Below are 18,782 nucleotides of genomic sequence, written 5' to 3'. Positions count from 1 at the left end.
TCGCAACCTTTCACCGGCTGTATTAAGGTGCTGTCTTGCTAGTAAATGAAAAAGACATTATATGTGTGATAAACTGTTCAAAGTATTTGAAAACTGTCAAGCCAGCTTCTGCCTATTGATTTTTACTCCAACATACTTACTGGTTTTAATACAAGGAGCTATGGCTAAAGGATGGTTGTGGGTTCCTGCAGAGGATAATCCATACTTTTATCACTCCATGCATTTTTCTAAAAGCAGGCCAGTCTGGAGAGGTGAGAGCGATGTAGAAGTCAGTGCACCTGGCAGGGCAGGTTGAGAGCTTCTTGCTAAGCAGCACCCTGTTTTTAATTATATATGAGGCAGAACTCACAGTGACAGAGAGGGAGTGCTCCTGGGAGCGAGGCCTCGGTGGCACATGAACACAGGGTGATTGACCAAGTCACTAAGAGGTCCCGTCACTCACATCTGAGTGGGCATTGACCCACTCGGCTGCCAGAGCCCTTGAGAGGACGGGCGAGGAGAAGGTGGGGTGCCCTGTACATCCACCGTCCTCCCATGTGGGGTGGAATTTCTGTCCGCATCAATTATTTAAGAACCATCTTAGATAACACTCGCAGGGAGGATGGATGAGGTCTATTTCTGTATGGTACTTCATAAGGATGAAGACAGGAGGCATTTTTTATTTTGCGTGCTGGCGCTTCAGACACTGGATAACCAGTGCTCTCCTCCGTGCAGCTAAGGTAAAACCTGAAGTGTCTTTGAAATATGCTCTTATCACGCTCTTCATTCTTTACTCTATGGCGATATTCTCAGATGTCAGCACTTTGTAGAGGATCTGAGGAACACACTTATTTCCGGCCTTCTGTGAAGTTTAATGTACAGTAGGTGTTGGAAATAGGGATCCCTACAAAGGGGACAAAAGCCTCAGTCTTCTCACGAGGCAATGTCCCCTGACTGATCCTCGTGTTTCCCGTTCAGGTTTCTGGGCCTCCCTCATGAGTTTCCGTACGTGTCATTTCCTGTCATGAGTAACCAGACACAGGTGAGGAATACGGTGGCTGTTGTGTTTTCTGGCCTCACCTCCTGAAGAACAACATGTCGCAATGCACAACGGTGCAGCACATCACAGCTGTGCGTGTGTTCACGAGTCCAAGTGTTGAATTGACACTTCCAGCGCATTCTCACTTCAAACTTCACACAGTCCTTTAATAGCAAAGCTTAACTGAACACTATAATGACTGTGACGCACAAGCCAGTCAGGTGTAAACACTGACTATTAGAAGGTGCGTCAGATGCGTTGAGAGCCCAAACGATATCGGTTGGCTGATGATCGACCAATATGAGCCATTCGTAGTCATTTTGTTATCAAGGTTTATGTTTGCAAATATATGCAGATTTGAAATAAAATATTTTACATAGTAAACAATTCAGTGTGCATTTATATTTATATTGTATACAAATATATATTTTCTTTATTTAAAGCATATCCTTTGTTGTGTTTGTGTTTTTTGTTTATAGTTACTTAGAATGTTCATGGTTTGACTGTAAAACATCAAACCTTTCTTTGTCCATTTTTTTCTTAACATATATTGGCAAATATATTGGTGTCAAAAAAAGATTATGGCCCCCAAAAGTCCACATTGGTCGGGCTTAAATATAGTTTTTTGCTCTCACTCTCACTTTGTCTGTAGATTATCTCTCTCTAGAATAACCAGTTGCAATAGATGAAGAGTAAACAAACCCTCTGCATACAAAGGGGATGCAAGTCTCTTTCAGCTGAAACTATCAATACAACAAAAATGTATTAGAGTTATTGTGTTGGTGCTAAAGCTGTCCAGCATAGATACCCTGAACTAATTCATGTTCTTTATTGACGTACTGTGTAACAGTCACAAAGGATTATTGACAGTGTTTGATATTTTAGTTATTTTTATTTTTGTTTGGCGATGAGATACAACGTCGAGAGATAACATTATTTTACGTTTAATCTTAAGGTTTTATTTTATTGTTGAGTCAGTTCCAACCTTGTTTAAAAAATTTGGTATTGTCACAACAACTACTATAATTTAATTGAATTAAAAGAACCTGTATTTTTAAAATTAATAATGATGAGTACAGTCTTGAACTATTGTTTAAGCAAATCTGCATTCCTAATTAGCACTATGAATTATTAACTAACTAGAAGTTCTATGAGTTGGACTTAAATGATACCTTTTTTTCTGCATGATATAAGTTGGAAAGGCAAACAGTAAATACGTCATAGAAATGTTCATACCAACATACAATTAGAATTTTACTCCAGAAATTTGATATGCGATTTGTTGGTAAACAAATGATTGGTTAATGATTTTTTCGGTGACATGACAAATGCAGAAATAGGTTTGGAATGGTTTTTGAAATGAAGCGTTGACAGCCTGTTGTTTTGCTTTTTGTGTACGCTACGGCCTGTGCATGCATTCATGTTGATGTGTGATATTATGTGTGCTCACACAATGCTACGCCTTCATGTCAGAGGATCTGAGACACTTGATTGTGACAGAATATCTTCCAAGCACATACAGTCATTTCTGTCACACTCTGGAATTTTTGGGGTTGGAGTCCTGTGCATCGACTGTGATGCAGCGCGGAGACACAGAGGGATGTATACCGGGGTCATATGTGACCTGGGCCGGTCTCTGGTGAACATGGTTCTACTACACTGCTCCTGTCAGTCAGTTTCGGGGGGGAAAGGCTGGGAGAGAGTGAAGACACACACTGAGAGACGGAGCCCCACTGCACGGCAGACAGACGAGTATTCCCTCCAGTCAATCACAACCCACAGAACCGCTCAAATGATGCAGGATCTCTCGAGAGGCCTGCAGGGTGGAACTGGGTGAAGGAGGACCTAATGTCACACTCGCTACACTGAGGTCGGTTCCTGTCAATTATCATAGGTGACACGAGGACTTAGAAAACTGCCTCTGAACTATGTAGCACTCGGAGATGACCATATTAGTGGTCTAAGTAAAACAAGCATCACTGGGACTCTGTGGAAGGTGTTAATCCCTGACTAATGAACTCTGCCTCTGCCAGTAGCTTCCCTGTTGCATCCCCGGACATGTCCACCTGTGTGTGCGCATGTGTGTGTGTGTGTGTTTGTGTATGTGTGTGGGTTAGAGGATTCAGAAAGAGAGGAACGGGCTCCACTCTCCCGTCCCTCAGCCTGACAGGCAGAATTCAGCCACACAATTTCACGGTTTGTGGGCAGTGCACACCACTGCCTTCCCATCCCTGAGACCCACAGATCCAGTGAGTGTGTGTGTGTGTGTGTGTGTGTGTGTGTGTGTGTGTGAGTGTCAATGTGTGTGTTAGCCTGTCCATATGAACACGAAAACACACACACACACACAGACACACACACGATCCCCTATTAATGCTAGAGGAAAGGAGAAATCAAATATTAATCCTTCAACAACCACCTGGAATTGAAAAAAAAAATGAGTGGACTTACCATTTTGTTATTGATTTCATGAAAATGAATTTCACAGACTTTCTCTACGATGTCTTCACTCTCAAAAGTTATGAAACCAAATCCTATGCAGAGAGAAACAGAGAAGGGTGGGGGGAGGGAGGAAAAGGAGGGAGAGAATATGAGTTAGTGGAGAACCTTAACAAAACTTCAGTAACTAAAAGAAAACGCACCACAAGATGGAACATTATATTATTACGAGCCAGATGCAGAAACTATGCGGGTACATCTGTGGAGATTGGCTTGGGCATGGAAAAGAACAAGTGAACAAGACAGACATTGTCCCCTTTAAATCAAGAATATGATGAAATCTGCCACATTATTAAGGGCACTCGAGGACCTCTTCTACAAAGAGAAGATGGAAAAACAGCACAAAGCTCATTTAATGAGATTCAGGGAGCTGGGGCCCGGCATCTGAATTTCATTAAATGCATTTTGTGTTCTTTTTATTGAAATCTCACTGTATAACAAGCTCTGGTTTTTATGTTAATGCAGGCCTTAGAATGAATGTGTCATTGACAGTGGGATTTTCATGCCATATTTATAGGATAAAAGCTTAACCCCTCTTTTGATACAAAGACACAGAGACAAGATGGTTTCAGACTTTTGAACACAAGTGGATTGCAATGCTCTCCTCTGTGTTTTGATGGTGATGCACAAAGCAATCTAGCTGCGGCGTATAGCAGGGGCTGAAAGGAAAACTGATATTCTATTACGTTTGCAAAAGAGGAAACGGCACAAAAGAGAAACAGTTAGTGAATAAAGCAGCAAGTGGGACTGAAAGGAGATGAGTTTCCTTTCAAAACGGCAAACAGCCGATGATGAAATAAAATCACATCAGATTGAGCTTAAACAGTGGGGCACTGTGAACAACACGCCATGTGACTGACACACACTCCAGAGAGCAGCGTCAGTTTATTCTCTAGGAACGACAGATGATCCAGTAAGAACACTAACATGCCGAATGTGTAAAAACACTAATACTCTAATATACGTCATTCAAATATTTACTTAAAGTGAATATTGTCCTTTTTTCCCCCATTCATACAGGTTGAGATAAACTCCAAGAGTTGAGAGTCATCATCTGCTTCACAGGACACAATTTCAAGGTCAAAGAAGCTTTTCAAAGCCCAGTGTCCAGCCACATAATATCACATCACACAACATATTCTGTAGGATACACAAAGGAAAGATATTCGTCAACTGTCTGTTTGTACTGGGCCATTGCTGGTTCTGTGGCAAATCAATGATTCTTTTTTCAACACTGGGTTTTTGTTTTTGCATTTACGTACCGCATAAAAAAATGTTTAGCATGTCAATGTTTGGTATCTTTCTTGTCAGCACAACATCGCCTGTATGACCGGAGAATTAATTTTTACACAATGACATGATGTATTGGTCCCAAAAAGAAAGACACATCACGTGATTTGATCATGGCAGCGTTAATCAATGTGATAAAAAAATATATTTGTCATTTATTTAATTTCCTAGATAAACCAATTCCCAACCTGTTAGTTAATATATATGTACCATACCGATCGTATGATACTGATGTAACAGTATAACATCACATATTATGTATAACCTAACGTATACCTACTGTGAGCATGTTGTATGGTAAATAATTGCAGGTTAAAAAAAAAAAACATTTTCATATACACATGTAGAAGATATATGTATATCTTCTACATGTGTATGATATTACATTAGTCTTGGAAATAGCTTATTTAATCAATTCATCAGATAATTCTGAAAAATACAGGTTTCTTTGTCAGCGGTGGTTTATGCTGCATCCTAGGCAACCTATCACAAACACTGACATTTACAGTTCTGTCATACAGTCTTTATCTCGCACTCTCATTTTCCATTTCTGCCCCTCCTCCTCCTCCTCCTCCTCCTCCTCCTCCTCCGACATGAATAACACTCAAGCCACTCATCTGCTACCGACACCAGCTTGAACGTACCAAAACCGTCTTGTCAAAGGAAGGGCTGGAAACCTAATGTGTGAGCTAATTAAACACGGACAACAGCTAATCTAATGAGATCTTATGAGACAGAATATCAGTTCCCATTGAGACGTCTCAATGGCGAGTTGTGGCGGGAGCTCGTCGCACATGTGCGAGGTTGGGGTAGACAAGGGACCGGTGATGACGACGGGCAGGAACAGGAGGGGGGGTGGGGGGTGGGATGCACCCTTTCCTCCCGCCCACCCCACCTTCATGCCAGCGCAGGGAGCACTTTTGACAACCAACAAATCAACCGCCAGGAGTAATTTGTCACAGTGGAGTATAGGTAGAGGGAGTGGAGTCTGGGGGAACGAGGGCGCACAGGGATGGAGGAAAAGGGGAGATGAAAGGAGAGAGGGGGGGGGGAAAAAGACAGAAAAAGTGACAAGGAAAGAGGTTAACACACATGGCCCCTGTCGCCACACTCCTTCCTGCTGCTACAGGCAGCTCCTCCATCAACTGACAGGACATTTTCCAGTGCACAATTATATCCACTGGGGTCAGGGCCAAGCCGCACCACCACAGATACCACCAGCAGGGCCCTTCCACCCATGAGTGGATCTGTTTAAATGAACAGAAAGACAGTTTGCTGTAGTGTAAACTACTCCAGGAATGTGTATGAACACATACATAAAAGAAAAATCTCACAACAACCCGCCCTATATTTCAGATTCCTTGGCTCAGCACACGCCTCCTTGGCCGGACCCCCGTGGGCTGAGTGAACCTCTGGCCCCACCACTTCAGTCATTTCCTCTACCATCCTATTTTACAGACCTTACAGACAATTACAGGCCACAAAATAGAGGCAACAGTAGCATTTCTGTCTCCCATTCTCCGGTCCGCAGAGCGAGATTATCCTCACGTATCCAGGCCCTGCTAGACTATTAAATACTGTCAGCACTGACAGACACGAGGAGAGAGGTGTCAACATGCTCGCGCCGAAGAAGCTTCCCACTGCTTGAACAATACCCTGTAAATGGAAACACGAGGATGTCTGATAGGACGGCTGATAATAGGTGTTGTGTGGCGAGTGGCCGAGGCTTCGTGGCTGCACTTGCTCACACCTATTAGCAAGAACTGGGCTCGGCCTCATCTCGTCGCTCCACAGAATCAGCGGGGGGGCCCAGTTTCACGGCCTTTTCCCGGCTTCATCTCCCTCGCTCTTTATTTCACACTCATTCCAGCTTATTTGCTTCTGTCACTCCAGTGGAAAAAAGCTGATTCTGCCAGAAGCTGATAATGAGAGAACTTGCAGAACGATGCAGCCGAGCCGACTTTTACTTGAAAAAGTGGAGTTGCAGCTTTGCAGTTTGTATAAAACTTAAAATGAAACTATGACACGTTAATGGCCATTGTAAAAAAGTGTTTAAAAGTGTCTCCTATGTTTTTTTTAACCCATTTGAAACGGCTTCCAGATGCACAACACAGGTATTTTCAAAAACATGCTTTTTTTCAGTAAGCACGCACACGCACACACACACACACACACACACACACACACACACAGTTGGACAAACCAACATAAAATGCCTGAGTGAGGTGTTGGGCCACCAGGAGCCTCCAGGGCAGCTTCAGCTTCAGTAACCCTTGACACAGACACTTCAAGTCTGTTAAACTCTACTGGAGGGTGGAACGCAACATTCTTCCAAAATATAGTCCCTCATGATGGCGGTATGGAGTGCTGTCAAACACGTCAATCCAAAAAACTGACTGGAGGCGTTCAGTTGACATCCGGTGGATGCCACAGCACATGATTCACCTCGGTCGGATCAATATAGATATAATATTTAATATCACTGATATACTAAGCTGATTCTATGCAAAGACATTACAGAGTTTCATTGTTGATGCATGGGTCATTAGAGTTGCTGCAGCCTCTTGGACATACAGAACCATAACCGTATATATCTGCTGCCTCGACAAGAAGGACTGTACCGCTCCTGATTAACACTGGAGCCTGCTGCTGTATACCAGACCTGTCAAAACAGGGCAAGGAAGTGAGGCGACCTGGGGGAAGTGTCAGTCTTGTCCTCTGGCACACAGCATGAAGGGAATGGAGCCCCCCTACCACGCGCTGCACAAACACTAACACAAACACAGAAGACACACACACACACACACACACATGCACTCGCTGCACACACACACACGAGCACATGCACGTTCATAGGTGCATCTCATCTGGAGCAACAACTGTTCCTCCTCTCCTTCCCCCCCGCTGAATTGGTTATCCTCCTCTAATTATGCATGATCAAGCCTTTGTCTGTCCACTCAGGCGTAAGTCTACAGAAAGTTCCCGCACTGCATGTCTTGCCTGTGCACTCCAGCCTCCAGGCCCCATCATCTTGTAATGCAGAGAAGCAGACAGAGGCAGTCCGCACACCCACAGCGCAGTTAGAGGCCTTTGATCAGTGTTTCCGCCTGCTATTACTCGAGATCCAGAGCCCTGGGCGTTAATCCCCTGTTGAATACAGTTAACACCGGGAACTTTCTACCCGAATGGAGCACATATGGCCCACAAAAGACAACAGAGGCAGAGTAAATTAATACAAGTAAATGGCTCAAATTTCTTAAAAAATGCCCTGTCAACATTACACAGAATAGTCGGAATTAATATTTAAAAATAAGGATTGTAATGTGACAGTTAAAAGCAGGGGGAAATCTCTCTCTGTCCCCATGCATTTACATCACATTACTGAATATCATTAATGTGGGTTTTCTCTCTCCTGTAGTCTGTGCTTTTCATCTCTGTGCTCAGTGCTGGTTTGTCCAACTCTGGATCCAGATCTGACTATATAACAAACTACTACTATTATTATACATCACTGCAAAATAAAATACTGTATTTTTAAAGTACATATTTAATCAATGAATCAAACATGTTGTTTAACATCGATCTAATTCCAGAAATCTCTGTTAGTCTGTATGTGGCTAAGATATCTTGAGATCTGTTCATCGTATTATCGTCACACTTGGAATGTGTATCATTAAGAGTCCAAGGAAGAGCAGTTTCCAATTTAAAGTGATTTGGACACGTGATACATTCAATATTAATGGCGACCAGTTCTCTGTAACAATTGATTCTCCAGTTCGGGTTCTGCTGGCTTCACCAAACTTTAAATAAACAGGTGAACAGCTCTTTAGTCACCATGGCCACTTACTGCAGGTGACTTCTACAGTTTCAGAAAGAGAGCTGCAAACCAGCATCACCATAGGCCAAACGAGTTCAAGCAGCCCAATCCAAACAGGAAGGTTTAGAACAGGCACTGCACTAGTTCTGCAAATGAGCCTTCCCTTTGATAACTACATCTGACACTGTCATTCAGAAGTAAACAAAAAAACACAGCATTTGTTTATTCGTGGTTAATTTAGTCACAGACAAACACAGCGGAAGCGGTGGAGAGGCAGACAGACAGAGACATAGACTAGACTAGGTCCCACAGGCATGCTCAGACTCTGTAATCACAAATCTAGAAAAAAAAGAAAACAGCTGATAAAAAACCAAAACAAACATATGTAAATGTGACGGCTTCCATGCACTTGAAACTGAGGGGGAAAAGTGAAGACGGACGATGTGAAATTCACCCCTGACGTGTAGAGTACATTTAGCCAGGAGCATGCACCATGAGGCACAGTGGGTCATCCAGTAACCAGAAGGTCAGTAGTTCTAGTCCGCATGCACAGAACAGGCACTGAACCCTAAATTGCCTTGTGTAAATTGCCCAAATTGCATTGCGAATGATGTGCAATAGAAGTGCTGTATGAATGTGTGTGTGTGAATGTCACTCGCAGTGTAAAGTGCTTTAAGTGGTCATTAAGACTGGAAAAGTGCTATATAAATGCAGCCCGTTTAACATTTACAAGACAACACTCCAAAGATAACACTTGAGATGTTTTGTGGCTTGAGATATAACTTCACAACCAAAACAGTTCCATTTGTCGTCCTTGTAATGTCTGGTGCTGAGAGATCTGGTTAGTTTTTGAGGTTCTGAATGACACTAATAATCATAAATCATGAAATACTTGTCATCACAACGGTGGACTGCTTCAAGGAAATACAACTGGGATCCATTAAATAGATTAGAACCAGAATCGACAAGCAGAACTTTTTTTTTTTATCTCGACCTTACATTTATATGGACTTGGTCATGTTCGACAAAATAAATAGATATAAACAAATGTATTTATCTGGCTCATTGCTTAAAAACAAGTAACAGAAAAAAACTGTGTGGCTTTCTCCAGGTAAATATAGGTTAATATTCAATAATGTTAATGATGCCCCCCCCCCCCATGTATTTTAGGCACTAGCTCATAAATAAATTACTCATAGTCATTTACTGAATCCCTGTAAATGTTAATTAAATGAGTCACCTGCCCCAGTGTGGAGTGTTTAAACACTATGATGTAGTCTTGCAGCTGGAGAGCTCAACAGATGTTGTCGATATAAAAAAACATTATCTGAGGGAAGTGCACAGGCTTAGTTTGTTGAAACGAATATATTTCACTCAGGCTCTGAGGCCCTGTCTGCAAAATGATGATGGAAAAACTAGAAAAATGATGTGAAATACAACAAGACACCGTGCGTGACTGTATGAGCAAGCACCAGGTAGTTTGGTAAAACTACAAGTACCACGTACACTGCTGTTGAATGTTTTAAATAGTTAATGAAATGTCAGCAGTTTAACTTTACTGAATAATACAAAATGAAGGTTTGTGTTGCTGCTCATGGTACAAATAGGTTTGGGTCACCAAAAACCACAGTAAATAATTTGGTTGAATACAGGCTTTTTTTCAGGGATAGATAGAAGTAACTGGTTTTCTTGAGCACCGTTTTCACTGGTCAAAAAAACCTACTAACACCCATTAGCCTTTGGAATTGTCTTCAATGGGAATGGATACATGGACGCGCTAGTGGTAAAATAAAAGGGTGGGTAAACTATAATTTTCAGGAAGCTCTCAGAAGTTATTAAAAAGGTCGATGAACTTCAGTCACCCATATACAAAACTATATATATAAACTAAGAGACAAATGAAATGAAATCATATAGAACAATACATTTGTATTATTTTTGTATCATTGTTATTGTTGTTATTTGAACTGGTGTGGGGTAAACAATGATGGAATGGAATATAGTCAATTACTGTATACACATTTAAGGGGCTAAATTACTTTATACAACTACTGCATTATAAAATATAAAACAAAATATTGTACTTTTTAGGCCACTATTATTTTCCACTTTCTGATGAATTATTCTGAATAGTGTATTGCAGGAAGCTGTGTATTATATTTCTACCAGACTGGTGAGAAAAAGAGGAGTAACTGAGGAAGATAGACTGGTCGTTGAGGGGTTCACCCTATAGCAAGATAATGACCCAAAACATGAGAAGAAAAAAAGCAGACGGAGTCTTCACAAGATGGAAGAGCAGCACAGTCTGCAGACCTAAACCCCATGGAGCTGATTTAGGATGAATTGAACGGAGGGTAAAAAGCAAACTGCAACTGCAACACACCTGTGGGAACTTGTTGGGACAAACCTTTCAAACCATGTTTTATTTCCACTGTTCTACAACTGAATGAGTCTCAAATTTAGGATTCAAGATTTATTTTTAATCCAACATTACATTATTAATATTTCAGTGACAATTGGAAAAATGGAGGTGTTCTCAGGCTCTCAGGCTTTTAAATGCTAAAACCTATTAGTTTAGACAGCAATCGAAAGGACATCTCATTATTGATCATTGAGAAATGTCACAAAGGGAATTTTTAATAACAGAATAAAATAAACAGCATCAGGCCAGAGAACAATTAGGAACATGAATGTAAATTAAGGTAAGTGGATTTCAATGTGATTTGTTGTTTTATTCATGCTTGGCCTTTATCATTTCATGGTGCCACGGTGAGTTTGTACTTATCAGTTCAGAAGCACAAGTCATTACTGGAATTCTGGTCAATCAATTTTGTTTCCAAATTATTAACTACAGTTAAAGATGAATGCAAACTGAAGGCAGGAAATAGGAAAACTTTGCAAAGTTGTAAAACAGATAATGGAACAAAAACCCCAAATTGAAAGAACAACAAAAAAAAACAACAGCTTTTCCCTTAAATAAGCAAAATGCTCGATCAGGGTAAATGTACCTCTCAACATGGGATGCATATGTAGTGTGGTACTATATTGTGCTACTTGCAACTGCCCAACTAAGAGAGATGGATGTACTGTGTGTTTATGAAATGTTTACAGTATCATACAACATGTCTGCTTCCTCTGCATTTTCTGTTGAGCAACTGGGCTCAGCATGCATGCTGAGGGAGCTAGTTTGTCTGTGCCTCTATGTAGGTCAGCTTTCAGAGTTGGCCATCAATTTCTACTGTCCTACTTAAAGAGACACCCCGGCTCTCCACACACACACACACACACACACACACACACACACACACACACACACACACACACACACACACACACACACACACACACACACACACACACACACACACACACACACAAACGTGAAGCATTTGTAGTACATATGAAGAGCGTAACCCACCCTCGTACTATCATTGATTTTATTAATGCTCTAATCACACACATTTATTTAAAGCTTCTCCAGCATCATCCGAACCGTAACTTCAGCACATGTTGGCCAACACAAATCTGGGTTGTCAGCACGTGCACTGCTCTACTGTGGTCAGTGGTAATAGGCCTCTCATTAAGAACACAGAGCGTGCACTTGTGCAATGACTGCAGCTCTCTCCACCTGTCCAGTATACTTTGGAGCACTCTAACTCAAGAAAAGCCCCTCATTACTGCTAAACAATATAACCATAAGTGTGAATGTCTCTCCTCCTATATGATCACAAAGGCTGTTCCAGCAACAGCTGAATGGAGGCAATTACCCACAGAGAAGGTGACTAACTACCCTTTAGCTCACTGGCACCCAGGCTAAAAGCTATAAGCCATAAAAAGCTAAAAACAAGGGCACGCGATGAGCAAGACAAAGAAATATAAGGAAACAAAAATCTGAAGAATATAAATTAGGAAATTTAAGACTCGTAAAGTAAAGTATAGATAGCAAAGAGTTCACTGAAAAGGAGCGAATGTGACAGCAGTGGCTTTTAACCAAGGGTGGGTTGCCAGAGAGGAGAGCATGTTCACAAGTTTCTATTTGTATCAAGTGATTGCGGAGAATAGTCCTGAAATGAACAAGACTACACCACTTGAGGACTTCACATCAAGACTGAGGAGCTTATGGTGCAATCAGGTGAGAAACCAATATATACAGGCCAAATTACAGGATTCTCCTCAGCATCACCATCATGATGTAATCACCCATGTGTAGTATTTTGTTTCTGATTATTCTTCTGCCTGTGCCTGTTCTACTGTGCAATGATGAAGTCGTGGCAGAGGTCGTAAAGTATTTCAATCTTTTGCTGGAGTGAAAGATAAATACTTTGTATGGATAGCCAGTATTTTCTATAAATAAATACATAAATATATTCATTAGAAAAGTACAATAATACAATTAGGGAATAGGGTAGGGTCATGGTTAGAATAATGCATTGCATTATGAATGCCATTACAAGTAAATATTCTCCATTCAAAACTTTAGCTAAATAAAACAAATAAAGTCAAAAGGAAAACGTACGCAATTACCAAAACAAGGCTACTCCAAAGAACGGCCTATTACTGACTTTTAAAGAAGACATGCTTTTTCAGTTTCTCTTCTCTCTGGTGTGTATGTGAAGGGTCTGCAAAACTAGAAAGCCCAAACTTTGTGGTAACTCCAGGGACATTATGATGGCCCACATTTGCTTAGAGCACATTTAGCGGCTAGCTTAGCACATCACCTTATAAAACCAGGTAAGGAGAGACCGAGGCCAACATTTCCTACATGTGACAGAAGTGGTTGGCCAATCTGAGTAAACCGGGCTTTACTGGTAGAAAGGTCTTAAAGAGACAGGAGCCCAAACCAAGCATTTCAGACAGAGGCTGAAATACATTTTCCTGAACATTAGAGCATGTCAACTTTAGTAATAACCCAAATTAAAATAATGAACCTGAATATAAACATAATGTTTTCTTTAAATTAGTATACCATGTATTGTTGTGTAAGTAGTAATTTAAATTGTGGCTTGTCCAGGTGGAGGAGCCTCCAATAACAAAAACACAATAACATGTATTCCTTGAAGAGGATTTAAATTAAGATTCAAATATTTTGCTAAATTTAAAGCCACAATGGGTCATATTCAAACGCAAAAGTGCCAAAGCCCTGGGTAAAGGGGAATATATAGCTCGAAGGGTGCCCTGATAAATAAATACTATCGGCTATAGTCACTGTGTTCACTTGGGCAAAGCACTCCTCAAATCAGAGGCTACAGTTCCTCATATCTGTCCTCCTGCCTTCAGATGATTGCTGCTGCAATTTAAAGTACTGAAGGAGAAGGATTATATATAATAGCAGCTATAGATAACAGATACTTTGAGATTCACGCCTATTCATTTATAAAACTAAATGCAGACTGATTTACAGACATTCCTGCTTTAATTTTATTGAATATTTTTCTTTTTGATGCAGATTTAGACACATCTGCTGCGGTTCAATTGATTTACATTTAATTTACATTTTTACATCAAGATATCAAGGCAAATGACCGGGTTTTGAGAAGCCTATTCTCAGCACATTGTCTAATATACACCAAAACACCAACAACTCGCTTGGCGTTGCCTCATGTGAATAAATGAACCTCACACCTGAGCTCTGTGTGCTTCATGCTGGGCGTTCTGCGTATCTCAATCAATAACTGGTGGGGGACAGCTTACACTGGTCATTATGTAAAAAATAAGTAGGACCAGACGGGTAAAATACTGATCCTTCAATAAATACAAGCCTTATGTGAAACTGAGAAATAAAACAGTTACTTCAGCTAACAGATAAATAAAGTGGCATAAGTGAAATAATAATGGCATAATGGTAAGAGTAGATAAAAGTTTGGGCCATAAGTGCTGATACATAATATGTATCTTCAGCACAAACACATTTCTTCAGGTGGAGAAGCAACTTTGAATATACAACTAAATGATGAATAGTGAGGAGTTTACTGAGTAACATCTTAATGATAAATCACAATATACTCTGATTCATATTCCACCAGCTTTTCGCACACAGTGCACTGCCCCTTTATGAACACAATGCACCTGGATGCAACGTCATTGTCCTTGCACTTTGCATCGGTGATTAGGCCAGAAATATAGAGACCAGTGTGGTTTTTACACCTGTGAAAACATGTTCATGCAATCCATGTAGCCCAGAAATGTCAACTAATGGACCCTGCAATTCACTTTCTGAGTTGTGAGTGGGACTCTAGAAACACATGTTGGTAATGCGGGGGCCCAGTAGTGACACTTTACCAGGACAAATACGGTAACTATTTTTGCAGTCTGTGACAATTAGGTCATGAGAATACTTGAGCTGGTTCGCAACAAGCGCAGTCCATTTGGGAAAGAAATAGCTGTTCTGCGTGTGCTCATTTCCCTTTCGCTCTCCATTTATAACAACTACCAAACCATCCTTCTCTTGGCACTACGAGTGGATGCTGACTAGGATATCTCCCTCCAGCACATCTGTGCTGTTCATCTGTTTGAAACTAGAGAATCCCAATCAGGCCACATTGTCAGCCCTTTGATACGCCACCAATAAAAAGCAGAAGTGGTTGAATAAAGCAACAAAGTGGGATCAGTCGCGTTTAAAGATATAACACGTAACAATTTCTCATTAAAATGTCTAAAATTGACTGGACCCATGTAATAAACTTTGTTTACTTTTGTATTTGCATTATCCAAAAATGTTTCCTAACATCCAGAGAAATACAAAATTGTATTCAAGGTAACAGGGCGTTTCATTTTGATCGCTGCTTAATAATGTCAAATGCACTTCACCCGAAAAGAAAGAAAGAAAAACACAATGCTAGCCAGTTGGCTGATTTTTTCCTTCCACTGTTTGTATTTACCACTCATAATAAATCACGATTATGTTGTTTGCTATGTAACGTGAATAAAACTTAAATACATTTACCTGAGTAGACTTTCAACAGCAATGGTGGTGGAGACACCAACTCCCATGATCCTACATTGCTCCAAGACGTCGTGTAACTAGGTCTATTGCTATTGTTTTGGTTGAGAGACCCCTTGTGGTCACAGTTACATGTTGTATTCTTAATAAAATTTGGACCGGGTCTGACCATAGACTGTTTATAAAGATGGATGACATGACAGCTCCTGAAAAGTGAAGCCACATCGTGCTGTTCGCCCTCTGGTGGCTGACTGCAGTATGTCATAAGCCCCGCCTCCTCCATATTCTTGGATGGTACATAGAACACATTGAGATGCCAAGTACCCATTACAGGATGTTCTTATCACACTTATGTTTGTTCAAGTGTTAATTTTGTCGTCAATAATTTCTGATTTCATAAAAAAGGAAAACCCTCATATCCAGCATATTTTAACTTGATTTTTGTACAACGGGAGGAAGTAGAGTCACATCCTACATATTTATAAACAGTCTAGGAATCTGACTCATGCCATGAGTTCTTAGCTGGTGGGAACCAGATGGAACCATTCAGATATCAAGTCTACAGTACATGCTGGAAGGTCAACATTCTCAGACAATATGAAAAAAAAAAAAAAGTTAGTGCAGACCCAACATAATCAATGATGAGACCTCTATCCATGATAAGGTGATGGAAAAATTGATGTGCTGTCTTCTGGAGTAATCCAATTCTGCAGGCTAATATCCATAGCACAGATGCACATTCCCACACACATAGAGAAAAACCCAGACAATAACCAAGTGAGGTCAAAACAGACATAAGCACTGAGAGAATGACAGAGCTCCTCCGCTTTAGCCAGTGTTATCCCTCCATCTCTGAATGGTTCCACTGTACTCGCCTGAAGACATATTGTATTTGTGTGGACTTCTACCCCAGTACATCTCATATGCTGAAATACACTGTGTAAGTAGCTGCAGCTACAGAGGCCAGAGAAAAATACAAGCAAGGTTAGGTAAACACTGCTGAGGGTAAGATAGCAATCCACCAAGAGAAGTGGTTAGAATATGACTTTTAAAATTTGGAAAAAACTAACGTGTTTATACACAGCGGTGACAAAATAAAGGGAAAACCTGAATAAATGAGCGATGCAGATGCTTTCATGCAGGTGCAGTGCATGGTACAATTAATCAATTAACATCTAATCATGTATAAAAATGCAGAGCAGGCCCAGTTGATTCTGGTTTCAAGATGGCGAGAGGAACATGTCTATGTGACTTTGAAAGAGGATTCATTTCTGGGCCACAGGTGGCTGCGTGGAGCTTTAGTCACAAAAGCCATTTCCAGACATGAACTCCGGAAAATGTCAATTGGCTTGTGTCACTAAAAACTCTTGAATATATTTGTAATTTCAATTTCACTTCTTTATGTCGTCAATGTGTAAGGCACCTTTTTATCATCTTGAGATAACATACTCTTATTTTTTTCCTTGTCTGTCACGTGTTTTCTTCATCGACGTGCTAACTTGCTCGTGGTGAAGGAGTTTTACTACAGAGCAGGAGAAACTCCAGAGAATGTCCAAAGCAACGGACTCTGACATTTGCCTCTAGGTAATTTCATGAGATTATCCAGAGTTCAGTTTATGTCTGAAAGCAGCTTAAGATTCATAACGGGCATTTGGTGATTCAATCGTAATAGTGACGAAAGTGAAATCTGCATTTACATCTCTGGGAACAACGTCAGTAAATAGGGTTGTTTTTTGTGGTCGACAGCACGCTTTCGGTGACCATGAAGCTCATGCATTAGTATGATATGTAAAGAAAAAAGGACTCTGCCTCAGGTGACTGAGAAAGTCAATGCAGGACGTGATCAGACTGCGTCAGCGAGAACTGTCCGTTGACAATTACACAGAGAGCGTTATTATAGAGGGGTTGCAGTGCATAAACCTCTCATTACAAAGATGAATGCACATTTGAGGCTTCAGTGGTGCAAGAAACCATTGGCACTGGTCTATAGAGATGTGGCAAAAAAAAAAACTGACAGTCAGATGAGTCATCCTTCACTATATTCTTGACAAATGAGTGAGTGCATGTGCGGTGTGCATCAAGAGAAGGGTACAATTCTCCTGGTGTACACCTAGAGAATGCTTGACCCCTACAGTAAGTGGATCCAGTGGCTCTGTTACGCTGTTAGGCTGGCGTGGTTTGGGTCCTCTTACCGGGGTCACTGCTAATCAATACTAAGTTGTTCTGAGTGATCACCTTGATCCTGCAGTAAAGCATTTTCATCTGGATGAGAGTGATCTTTTCCAGGATGAGAGTGACCCCCATCCACAGGGAACGAGGTGTCACTGATTGCTTTGATGAGTATGAAAATGGATGTGAATCATATGCGATGGCGTCCACAGTCACTGCATCTAAACCCAACACCTATGGGAGATTTTGGACCGATGTGTTAGAACACACCACCTGGAACTCTCTCCTCGCCGATATCCGAAACGCTACATCCCTGGACAGCTTCAAAAAAACTCCTCAAACACCACCTGTTCACTAAGGCCTTTGGCCTCAGTTAGTGCTCCACCCTGCCATTAGTGCTGTATATTTCTATTCTGTTTGGTGCAAATTACTTTCTTTTATTTTCTCTTTTGCCCCAATGGACATATGTAAAGCGTCCTTGGCTCTTTTGAAAGGCGCTATATAAATTCAAGCTATTATTATTATTATTATTATTATTATCATCAGAACCCCAAATGATGAAATATGTTTTGAAAGTACAGTATAATGTTCTCTCCGGTAGATTATGATTGAAGCTGTGGTGGCCCAACATCTTCCATAAGACACTTCATGTTGGTTTTCACTATAATTTGACACCCGTCTGTAATTGCTCACACTGATAGAATTTCTTTAGTACAAATGGAGTATGGGTGTAATGAGATCCAAAGGTATCAAACCACGGGGGGATTCTTCATTCAGGAATATCAGACTCTTTTGTGCGAAGCAATAGGCTGAGCTTAACAGATGTCTCAATTTCTTCCACATATAGTAACAACCAATGCAGGGAGGAGGCGGAGGGGAGGTGTGGGCCGGAGTCTTTCCAAAAGGCTTTGAGTCACCGTGATGAATTTCTTTTGAGGTGTGAAGCAAAGTGGGACTTGGAATGAATTAAACAGATATGCACCTTTTGTGTTTTCTGACCTATTGATATAGATATCAATTTCATTAAAGTTAATTAGCATTTCTCATTC

General features: G+C 40.9%; 1 protein-coding gene across 15 annotated transcripts in view; it reads right to left on the bottom strand.

Annotated features, from left to right (window-relative positions):
- Positions 1 to 18,782, bottom strand: part of msi2b (musashi RNA-binding protein 2b) — a 250,492-nt gene that overhangs the window by 68,188 nt on the left and 163,522 nt on the right. For all 15 annotated transcript variants that reach the window (XM_035179048.2, XM_035179049.2, XM_035179051.2 and 12 more), the window contains one exon: positions 3,470 to 3,552. In XM_035179048.2, the coding sequence (XP_035034939.1) occupies positions 3,470 to 3,552 (83 nt within the window). The remainder of the gene's footprint in view (positions 1 to 3,469; positions 3,553 to 18,782) is intronic.

The sequence above is a fragment of the Hippoglossus stenolepis genome, chromosome 15 (assembly GCF_022539355.2).
Source record: "Hippoglossus stenolepis isolate QCI-W04-F060 chromosome 15, HSTE1.2, whole genome shotgun sequence".
NCBI classification, from domain to species: Eukaryota; Metazoa; Chordata; class Actinopteri; order Pleuronectiformes; family Pleuronectidae; genus Hippoglossus; species Hippoglossus stenolepis.
Note: the sequence above shows the minus strand (reverse complement) of the source record. Positions and strands in the feature narration are given on the sequence as shown.